The following is a 10580-nucleotide window of genomic DNA, read 5'->3' as shown; positions in this document are numbered from 1 at the left end:
TGCTCCACCACTGAGCTGGTGCCTCTTCCCTCTTGTCTGACAAACACCAGGCCTGCATTTTAGCATGGGTGTGAGAGCTCCCAGGGAGTCAGTTCATTAGTTCATGACTGGGGTGTGACAGCTTTCCCTTGGGAACTTGGCTCTCTCACTGGGAGTTGTGCTTGATAGCGCATAGTCCTGATCATAATTCACTGGTTTGATACGGGATGTGTGTGTGTGTCTCTCTCTACCTCTGGCTGCCCAGGGAGCTCCAGGAATGCTTCCTGGCCAAGATGGGGTCTTGATGCGACGCACTGGGTTCATACCTTGCAGCAGCATTGGGAGGGTCTCCTCCTGATGTCACATCTGACGGAACGGGGAAGAGAGAAGCTAAGATTCATGGAATTTGCCATCAGGTCTTGGAGAAAGTCTAGCCGTAAGCAAGTTGGGACAGGATTTCCAGAAATGGCGCTTGGCACCAATTATGTGACTGTGGCACCCCCCCCCCCCCCGTATGGTTTATACCTGGTGTATTCTTGGCTAGTTAATGACGGCACACAGTTATTAAAAGGAAACTGTTTGAGAAGATTTCCTCAAACTCACCGCCTGACCTCGCTGACTGAAGTTGCAACCAGTGGCATGAATGTGCCCCAACGCCTTAAAACAGAGGCAGTCCTGGTTGGAACCCATAAATACTGTCATTCAAGGGGTGTGGGGAGGGGAGGGAGTGCTATTGAGCTGGTATACCAAGTAGGTGAAAAGGAAAGCCAGGAGGAAGGGCCAAATCCCGAGCCCTACAAATACGTGAAGAAATGCAGAAGTTGAGGCAATGAATGGAAGAGCCGTTATACCACCAAAGGTCCTCTGAGGAAAAAGAAAGCAAGAATTAGTCAAGTGGGCTTGCTGCAAAACATTTGCCTTCTCTTTGGTCTGGGGGTGAAATTGAGAACTTGGCGCTGGCATTTTTCCTAGGAACTTTGCCAAGAAGAGTCATTTCTCTTTCTGCAGGATCAGTCCCAACAGGTAAGTCGTGGCAGGGGTCTGATTCTCGGTTCAGCACTTTTTATCCATCTTTGATTAATTTAAATCCTTTAAGTGGACAGGTGCCGGCTGAATGTTAATTATTTGCAACGGTCGGCTCAGTAGGGAACGGGAACTTGGCAAATTCTGGGTTTTATTAGGAGGAAAAAATAAGCAGGCAAGTCGGGTATCTAAAACATTAAAAAATAAGGGAATTGACCCAAGTTTTACAGCCTTGGCACGTTTCCTGTCCTGAAGGGATCAAAACTGGCATATACCGTTTCTGGGGTCAACTCTCTAGGAGGTCCTTGAATCAAGTGAAGTCTGAGCTGCTCCCAGGTCCATATCAAAGTTAACATGAAGACTGGGGTATCTCTTGTAGTCCTGACGTTTTGGCTCGTCTTGGGTAAGTTCTGGATCTATTTGTGATTTTCCGTGTGTGTGTGTAAATGTCGGGTGTGACCCCTTCAGAACATCTCTGAAGCCCTTCCCATTTCAATGAGGCTTGTATGGCTGATGTTTATGGCAAGTTATTTACTCAGTCAAGTTAACAGTCCTGCCAACGTTTAGTCTGCAAAAGTTTTGACCTTGCCCCGTTTGTTTGTAGCATAAAACGTACTAGATCCCGGTTAAATTTATTTACGGTCAATCTGATTTAAGAAGTGAATTGCAACTCAGTTGTCCCCCGGATTTTTATGATACTCCAAACACAACTAAATGGGAAGACCAAATCTAAGACCCCCAAAGTCCAACATACCTTTATGATATCCTAGCATAGGGCTTACCGTCCCATACCCTTTGGAGATGGGACGTGGTAGGATGGACCCAGAGAAAGGGGGGGGGGGGTGTTAGTTGAATTATCATGCTATCCTAAGCAGAGTTATACCCTTCTAAATCCATGGGCTCAAGAGGCTGCAACTCTGCTTAAGAGTTTGGAGGAGGGTGGGGTTTTTTGCTACAAAGAACAAACCATCTGGGATATCCTGGCATCTGCCATGCATCTTTCAGACTATGTGTGATTATTCCTGTGCATCCTGGCTTATTCTCCCTAAGTATATACTTCTTTGCCCCTTCTTTTCCTAGGTTCTTCTTCCTGACCTGTCCTGCTCTGACATCTGAGCCCTTCAGCCAATGGCAACTCAGCCAATCACAGGCAAAGGCTATGCTGCCGACACACAATTGGGTTTGAGTCCAGTGGTACCTTAGAGACCAACAAGATTTTCAGAGTGTAAGCTTTCGAGAGTCAAAGCTCCTCCTTCAGGTCTCTAAGGTGCCACTGGTCTCAAATCCTGCTTTTCTACTGCAGACCAACAGGGCTACCCACCACCTATCATACAACTGCTTGCTGCAATGCAATGTAAGATTGCTCTGAACAGAAAAGATAACTGTCAGGGTCTTTTCCTCCAGCCAACAGCCTGAAATGTCACAAGTGCCTGAACAGGCAAGGGAACTGCTCTGAAACAGAAGTGGAGGTTTGCAAGCCCGGCCAAGACTCTTGCTTTTTTGAGATCAAGAGATTCACTGGTTGTAAGTAATGCCATTTTAGTGGGGTGGACAGGCTGTGGGAATGTGGGGTGTGGCAGCGTGGTTTCTTGTCCCTTTCCCCTTTCCGACATTCTTCTGAGCCAAGCTACAAGTGACGAATTACTCTTGAATGGCAAGTGAACTGACTCTTGTGTGTTCCTCCCTGTTCACTTTTTTTTCTTGGCCAGCTTGCTATTATTGTGACTGGTGTGAACAGCATTTTAGAACCAAGGTCAGCCCCCCCCCCCCACATTTTTAGGTTGTGTAAAATCTAAGTCACTTACAGGATTATGGCAAATAGCTGGGTTCTTGCGCCTGAAAGTCTGTCAGTAAATTGCTGACCTTTATAAAGGAAACACATTAAGTTGCCAGTGTCATTTTTACAGTGTGTGTCCTGGAATGTGTGTTTGTGGCAGAATTTTATTACACTCCATAGCTGTAGTGAAATGTAGTGACAAACACACTCAGCGGGATTTCCTCCAAGACATGATTTTGGAATCCCTTTGCCAGACACATAGACAGAGTTTAAGAATTCTTTCTCCTTTGTTGATTGTCTTCCGCTGGCCAAGCTGTTACTTCCTGACCCACACTGAAGCAGCTGGAATGAGAACAGTGGCTAGTAGCCTCCAGCCATCAAAGGCTAAAGCAAACAGTTTTAGCTAGCAGGCTATGCAAAACGAAACAAACGCCTTTGAGATAATGCCGTGTTGCATATCTAGAGGGGAGGCTAGCTGTTTCCTTTTATCTGTTTGCAAACATTTTCTCTAACTGGCTAGTCCCTTCGACAAAGAATTAATGGACATTATTCTGACATCAGAAACCACAACATTCAAAAACTAGTGAGGGAACATATCAACCTTCCAGGACGTTCAGTTGCTGACCTAAAAGTTGCAGTTATCCTGCAGAGAAATTTCAAAGGGAGATTAGAAAGAGAGACTGCTGAATTACAACTGATAACTAAGCTCTAGACAATTCATCTACCTGGACTGAATCGAGACCTAGGCTTCCTGTCTCATTACCAATGCTGATTTCTCCATCCCTACCACCCCTCTGCATACCCCACCCAATCCAATCATGCCTGCTATTGTAATTCACTGGCTATTGTCATTTACTATTGTAATTCAGCATCTAAAATCACACCACTCTTCAAGATATAGGACAGACGGACTCACATTCTAGCAGTATCTGAAGAAGTGAGCTATGATTCATGAAAGCTCATACCTTACCATACATTTTGCTAGTCTTACAGGTGCTACTGGCCTCTTGCTCTTTTCCACAGTTCCCCTAACTGTTCTGTTTTCTCTTTGTAGTGAATGCAGACACAGCAAAACAGGGCTGCGGTCGGTCAAACTATTGCCGTCACTATCCAGGAGGGTTTAGAGGTTTCTTGTTCCGGAGGATGCATTGTTGTTCCACAGATCTCTGCTTACCTGTGACCTATCATGGTAGGCAAGGGCAGAACAGCGGGGGAGAGCATAAAGAAGAAGTGCTAAGGGACGCTCACAGAGGCGAGACGAATCTGAGCTCTGCTTATGCACTGATGGAGTCTGAACTTGCTAGGAAAGATTTTGGGGCGTCATGCTAGGTAGTTTCCTCCAGCCAAAACCAGGGCTTTTTTTCAGCTGGAACGTGGTGGAACAGAGTTCCGGAACCTCTTGAAAATGGTCACATGGTCTGCGGTGCGGAGGGCAATCTAAACTCCCCTCTGTCTGGAGATTAGGGGGCGGGGCCACCGGCCATGTGATCATTTTCACGGCGGGCAATTTAAACTTTAAAAAACTCCCCCCTTGTTCCAGCTGACCCAAAGTGACGTCATTGTGCAGTCCTGAGTTCCATCACCTCTTTTCCCAGAAAAAAAGCCCTGGCCACAACTGTCCAGTCAGTACAGAAATGGAGGGAGAGACACAATAAATTATTTGAGGAAAGGATGAAACATTACAATGGTATTATATGCTTTGCCAATCTTAGGTGTAGCAACTTTTAGACTACTTGGGATATTGCAGAGATGGAAAAAGCTAGAGAAAACTAGGGCCATTTCCACACTACGCACTTTCATCCGGAATGCTGTGGAACGTCGTGAAAAAAATGTGGAAGATAGCGTCTTCTCGTGCGAGTTTTGCAAAACTCGAGCGAGAAGACACTATCTTCTGCGTTTTTTTCACAACGTTCTGCAGCGTTCCGGATGAAGGTGAGTAGTGTGGAAACAGTCAAGGTTAACGGGCTGGAGCAGCTCTCAGTTCTCTGACTGGAAATCAGTCTCAAGTAGCGAAAGACATTTCCTGACATCCGTTCCCTGAGATCCTTTATCAGGAGATTTTTAGGGACTTTTAGGGTTTTCTTCTTGCAAAGCTGTTGCTTTACCACTGAGCCATGTTATTTCCCCAGCTGTGAGGTGGGTGGATAACACCCATCAAGCTATGTCATCATCCCTCCATAATGGAAAACAATGGTCTCAATTTTGCCACCCTGTTCAAAATCATTGGGAGAAAGGTAAAAGGTCCCTGTAATGAAAACAATAATCCCTCCAAGTGAAAAACCTTAACTAGGGTGTGCTGTGAAAAAGGTAGATTGGAGCCCCTTTGGTTTCTCAGCAATTTAAACTTTGCGGGAAGCTAAGAGGGCTGCCTCACGCAACGGTCTGTGAGTCGTATCTGACCCACAGGCCCAGTTCACAAGGAGGTTCTCTTCCAGTGGTAGGAAAACAATAATCTTGGGTCAGGGAAGGCTCCTTTTGCCAGAGGAAAGTACTTCTGGGATCCACTGGATCCAACCCTGAGTGTTTAGCTCAGTGATCTCCCCCTGGCATCAGCAAATACTATTGGAATGAAGGGAGGTGGTTGGCCCAAGAGTAGAGAAATGGGAGAGGAGAGTGCTGTTTAGATTTTTCACCTCAGACACAAAAATGTCCTGGATTCAGTCAAATTGCCAAAATAGAGTTGTCAGGGTATACGCACGCATGGACGCCCATATACAGAGCCCCCCAAAGGTTCTTCCCTCATATTACCTGAGAGGTGAATTTTTTCAAGGGCATGAGGACGGGAGCTTATAGCCTCCCAAGAAAACAGAAATAGGCCCAAACTGTGAAAAGATTGGCCAAGGGTTTGAAATTAGTGATTTAGAGCCAAGTTACAAGTGATGCCTGACACAAGTTGGACACTGGTCAGCTTCCCTCATGTTTTGATGGGAAATGTAGGCATCCTGGTCTTGCAGCCGTAATGGAGAGCCAAACTGTAAAACCAGGACGCCTACATTTCCCATCAAAACTTGAGGGAAGCTGACAAGCGTCCAACCTGTGTAGGGCGTCACTTGTAGCTTGGCTCTAAGGCCTCAGTTGCTCAATCTGAAGATTTCCTTCTTTCTGCTCTTCCCCTCCCTCCCCCCCTTTTTTGTGTAGCTAGTAGTGAAGGGTCCAAAAACGGTGTGGAGTGCCAGAGCTGTATTGGGAATGCAACCGAATGTGGCCAGAATGCTCCCTCAGAGCCGTGCATTGGGACACAGGACACATGTGTGCAAATATCCCAGCGCTTCCTGCCAGGTACTGCAGAAGTAGATATTAATTTTATTCAGCAAGATGATTCATTTGCGGGGATGTGGGGAAGATGTCAGTCTTCACAAATGATGGCACAGGGACTTGCCAATAGGTGCTGGTCAAAGGCGCACAACCACTGCCTAGGCAGCCGCCCCAGTAGCCCCTTTTTTTGTAGCCAATATAAGAATCAGCAATATCAAAACTGGGAATCTTGTGGCTTATATAGATGATTAGTAGGTTTATTTTCCTTCTGATCAACCTCTTCCCGACACCCAAATCCAAGAGAAATTACAAAACATAACCTGGATTTCTCTTTCCAGGTGAAGGACTAGAACCCATCATCAAAGGGTGTGGAAATGATTCCTTTAAGGATGTTCAGGTGGTGTACCAGATTGGGAACAATTTTGCCTATGTCGATCAAAAAGTCTGTAAAGGCTCCAACTGTAATAACAGAACTTACTCAGGTAATGCTAATAATAATGGTGTTTCAGTGCTGAGAAAAGAGTTGCCAACTCTGGGTTGGGAAGTTCCTGGAGATTTGGAGGTGGGAACTGGGGAGAGCAGGATTTGGCAAGGGGAGGTACCTCAGCAGGGTATAATGCCATAGAGTCCACCCTCTGAAGTAGCCATTTTCTCCAGGATAACTTAGGTGGATAGCCATGTTGGTCTGCAGTAGAACAGCAGGATTTGAATCCAGTGGTACCTTAGAGACCAACAAAATTTTCAAGGCCTAAGCTCCCTTCTTCAGACACTCTTGAAAGCTTGCACCCTGAATATTTTGTTGATCTTTAAGGTGCCACTGGATTCAAATCCTGATTTTCTCCAGGGACACTGATTTCTGTAGGCTGGAGATTGATTGTAATTCTGGGAGATCTCTCAGTCCCACCTGGAGATTGGCAGCTCTAGCTGAGAATAATTGTGTGCCTACAGAACCTGTCCAGAGTAATAGTTCTTGGGAGCTCGTCCCAATGAATAATGATAAATTAGGGCACAATACACTGGGAAGTTTCTCTGACCATTGAAACTGAATGGGAGGCATACAAGAGCTTTCCTATGCCCAAAGCAGAGACTAGGGCTGTTTCCACATGGCTTACCTTCCCTCAGAACGACGCGGAACATTGCGCAAAAAACGCAGAAGATCGCATTTTCCCATGTGAGATTTGTGCGACGTCGCGCAAATCTCGCACGAGAAAACGCAATCTTCCGCGTTTTTTGTGCAATGTTCCGGGTCGTTCCGAGGGAAGGTAAGCTGTGTGGAAATGCCCTGTGTTGTGAAATCCAATCTGCAGTTGAATTTATATCGCACAGACAATAGTCTCGCCATACCTGAAAACTTTGTGCTAAAGGATCACATGAGAGTTATCCGAGAAAGATTTGAAACAAATCCCCTCAACAATAACAGCATGTGTTCCACTGTAGACCTGTAGCAGCACAAGATGGTGAGAAAGTATAACCTGACAGCAGCCATTTGTCCGAATGTCATCATTAAGGAGAGCAGAGGTGAAAGTGTTTTTGCCGATTGGGGTGTGAAAAAAGTGTTCTTGCCGAATGTGGCCAAAGGAATGTGAACTATGTATGCCTTTACTGCAACATTGGCCATTTCCACACGTCTTACCTGCCTGCGGAACATCGCACGAAAGACCCAGAAGACAGCATCGTCTCGTGCGAAATCGCGCCAGGAAGACGCTGTTATCCGGGAGTTTTGCGTGATTTCGGATAACAGCGTTTTGCTGACAGAGTTTTGCAGAAAACTCCCGGATAGCAGCGTCTTCCAGGCGTGATTTTGCACGAGAAGATGCTGTCTTCCGGGTCTTTCGCGCTATGTTCCGCAGGCAGGTAAGACGTGTGGAAACAGCCAATATTTAGATAAGCTGCCTGCAAAGTTCCCTCAAATGGCTTGATAAAGATTCATGGTTCTCTTCCCTAAGGAGAATTAGCTTCTTATCGCTACTCTCACCGTACGCTTAAATAAATTGTGTGTTCCAGTTGTGTGTTGTGGAAAGCCAGGAGATTGGAGGCTCTCCTGACCTCCTCAGGCAGACTGTTCCTTAGGGTAGGGGCCACCACAGAGAAAGCCCATGTGCGGCCTACTGTTGATTTCATCCATGGGCAGGGTGGCACCTGCAAGAGATTTGGGTTCAGATTTGGGGTCCAGACACAGTAACAGCAGGATATTCATTGCAATTTGAAACCTAGACAAAACTTGGGTTTCCCCACTATTCGCTTCTCGCAGCTTAGGAAAAGACCCAGAAGTGCTATTCTTGTCGGTCTTGGCTACCCCTTGGCAGCTCTTACTCCCTCCCCAGCTCTTGCCATTAGGAATCACAGTCTCTCCTTGAACCTTCTGCAGTGTCTCCATCTTTTCTCTCCACAGTCATCCCTGCTGGGGATCCCAACGGATTGCAGTGTTATACTTGCCAGGATACAGGGCTCGGAGAGTGCACCCGGGATAAACTGCAGCTCTTGAACTGTACAGGAGTCATGGATCGATGTGTGCATGTCAGGAACCAAGGTAAGGACGGTGGTACTCCGAGGCACCCGGGTTGCATGGAAGGGGGGAGTTTGCCATGATCAGCAAAGCAGCACATGTGGAAATTCACTTTCCACACAATTATTAAACAAGCACAGTGTATGCTGGTATTGCAGGAATGTGATCTTTAGAGCCCTGTCGTATGTCGTGTGAAATGAATTCAATACCAACACGTTCCTGGTGGGCCCAAGGTAGCCATCCGCATAGGAGGCTGTCTGCTGTGCCTCTGTATGAGACACTTCTCCAGGTTTTACGGTTTCCAGTCAGTCTCTGCATTAGGGATATTATCACATGGACAAATTTGATCAACTATGGGACATCACGATTCCATTTCAATGGCTGTGGGATCCTTAACTGGCTGGATCCTACAGCCAGCTGGAAGAACATCCCTTTAAAAAAAGTTACACCAAAGTAAGTATCCAGGAAGGGCAGTGAAGAGGAGAACAACTGAGTAATGGATGAACAATAATAACGGAGCGGGGGTGGGGGGTGATGTTTCAGAGATAATTTTGTCTCCTTGAAGCTCACTTTTTGTTTTGTATTGGAAACGAAGTTGTCATGACATTTCCATGAAGTTTTGGATCGGCCCTAATTAAAGAGACAGCAGCTCTGTCCTCTTTTGTTATAGAAGCTTCGACTGCTGCAGGCTTCCCACAGTGAAGTATCTTGGAGCAGTTCCAATAAATAAACTCCTTTCTGGAATTGAATTGCTTACTAGTTGGTTCACAGTGCCCTCTAGTGTCACTGTGTAAAATATCCAGAGGAGTTAGCCCTGTTAGTCTGTAGTAGCAAAATAGTAAAGAGCCCAGTAGCACCTTTAAGATCAACCAACTGTATTGTAGCATAAGCTTTCGAGAACCACAGCTCTCTTCGTCAGATGCATCATCAGCTTTCAAGAACCGCAGCTCTCTTCGTCAGATGCATCGTCAGCTTTCGAAAACCGCAGCTCTCTTTGTCAGATGCATCTGACGAGGCATCAGACAAAGAGAGCTGTGGTTCTCAAAAGCTTATGCTACAATAAAGTTGGTTAGTCTTAAAGGTGCTACTGGACTCTTTACTGTGTAAAATGCACTACAGGTTTTAGGCTGCTGTGTGTGAGGTGCTCCAGCCCCATAAACACATCTGGTTTAATCTTTAATCTTTTCCAGAGAACCGAAGTGTGACCATCCAGAAGGGCTGTGGCACGCAGACCATGTGCACGGCTTACCTAGAGATTTATCACCCACTGATCTGGATGGATTCCTTCGCAGAATGCTGCAAAACCTCCTTCTGCAACCGAGCAGCTGGCCCTTCGGCACCGGAGAGGCTTCCAGGGATGGTGGCTCTGGCTTTATTGCTGGCACGGATGGCCTGGAAATAGCTGATCTTGTCTGGATCAGCTCTCTGTAAAAGATTGTGGCTGGTCGCCTTTGGGGGGTATGCATTTCTGGCATCTGCAGTTTGAATTGCTGAACTGGCAATGGTGTTTGTATGATTTAAAAAGCTGTCTCTGGTCTCAGGCTAGTAGCATAAAAACATGCCCACGAGGATGCTGAAATGCCGTGCGAAACCAAACCAACCCCAATTTTTCTGCAGGGCGTTTTCTCTCCAGTAGGGGGAACTATGCTGTTTTCTGTTAAGAAAATGTTGCCGGCCCTGCTTGAAATACATTATATTTACACAATGAAATTGTGTGTGTGTGTGTGTGTGTGTGTGTGTGTGTGTGTGTGTGTGTGTGTGGAGGTTTAACTTCGGTTACATGTGAAATGACTGCAATGCAAACCTTGAAATGGGAGATACTTCAAGTGCCACAAAATCCAACAGTCCCAAATTTCACCTTTTCCTTGATTTTTGGCACTAGAACAAAGATCAGCCATGAGCTGTCTTGGGGGCCGAAACTAGCCCCACCTGTTGTATGGCTCAGAGGGGAAAAGAGGGCTGTGAAAGGTCTAAAATGGGAGTACAAGGCAAGCCACACAGTTTGCAGCTGGGATTTTGGCTTACCACTTTGCATGACCA

At 46.2% G+C, this 10580-nt stretch overlaps 1 protein-coding gene across 2 annotated transcripts; it reads left to right on the top strand.

Moving 5' to 3' along the window:
- Positions 1–675: 675 nt before the first annotated feature.
- On the top strand, positions 676–10236 carry LOC129343522 (urokinase plasminogen activator surface receptor-like). Of its 2 annotated transcripts, none has more exons than XM_054999777.1 (8): positions 676–1002; positions 1301–1405; positions 2407–2526; positions 3834–3968; positions 5918–6058; positions 6373–6516; positions 8427–8564; positions 9731–10236. In XM_054999777.1, exons 2-8 carry the CDS (start codon positions 1357–1359, stop codon positions 9940–9942), a joined length of 939 nt encoding a protein of 312 aa, XP_054855752.1. In that variant the 5' UTR covers positions 676–1002; positions 1301–1356; the 3' UTR covers positions 9943–10236. The 2 variants fall into 2 exon arrangements, with proteins under 2 accessions (XP_054855752.1, XP_054855751.1); XM_054999776.1 differs by having other exon boundaries at positions 1258–1405.
- Positions 10237–10580: the final 344 nt, after the last annotated feature.

This window comes from Eublepharis macularius, chromosome 15 (genome assembly GCF_028583425.1).
Source record: "Eublepharis macularius isolate TG4126 chromosome 15, MPM_Emac_v1.0, whole genome shotgun sequence".
NCBI classification, from domain to species: Eukaryota; Metazoa; Chordata; class Lepidosauria; order Squamata; family Eublepharidae; genus Eublepharis; species Eublepharis macularius.
Note: the sequence above shows the minus strand (reverse complement) of the source record. Positions and strands in the feature narration are given on the sequence as shown.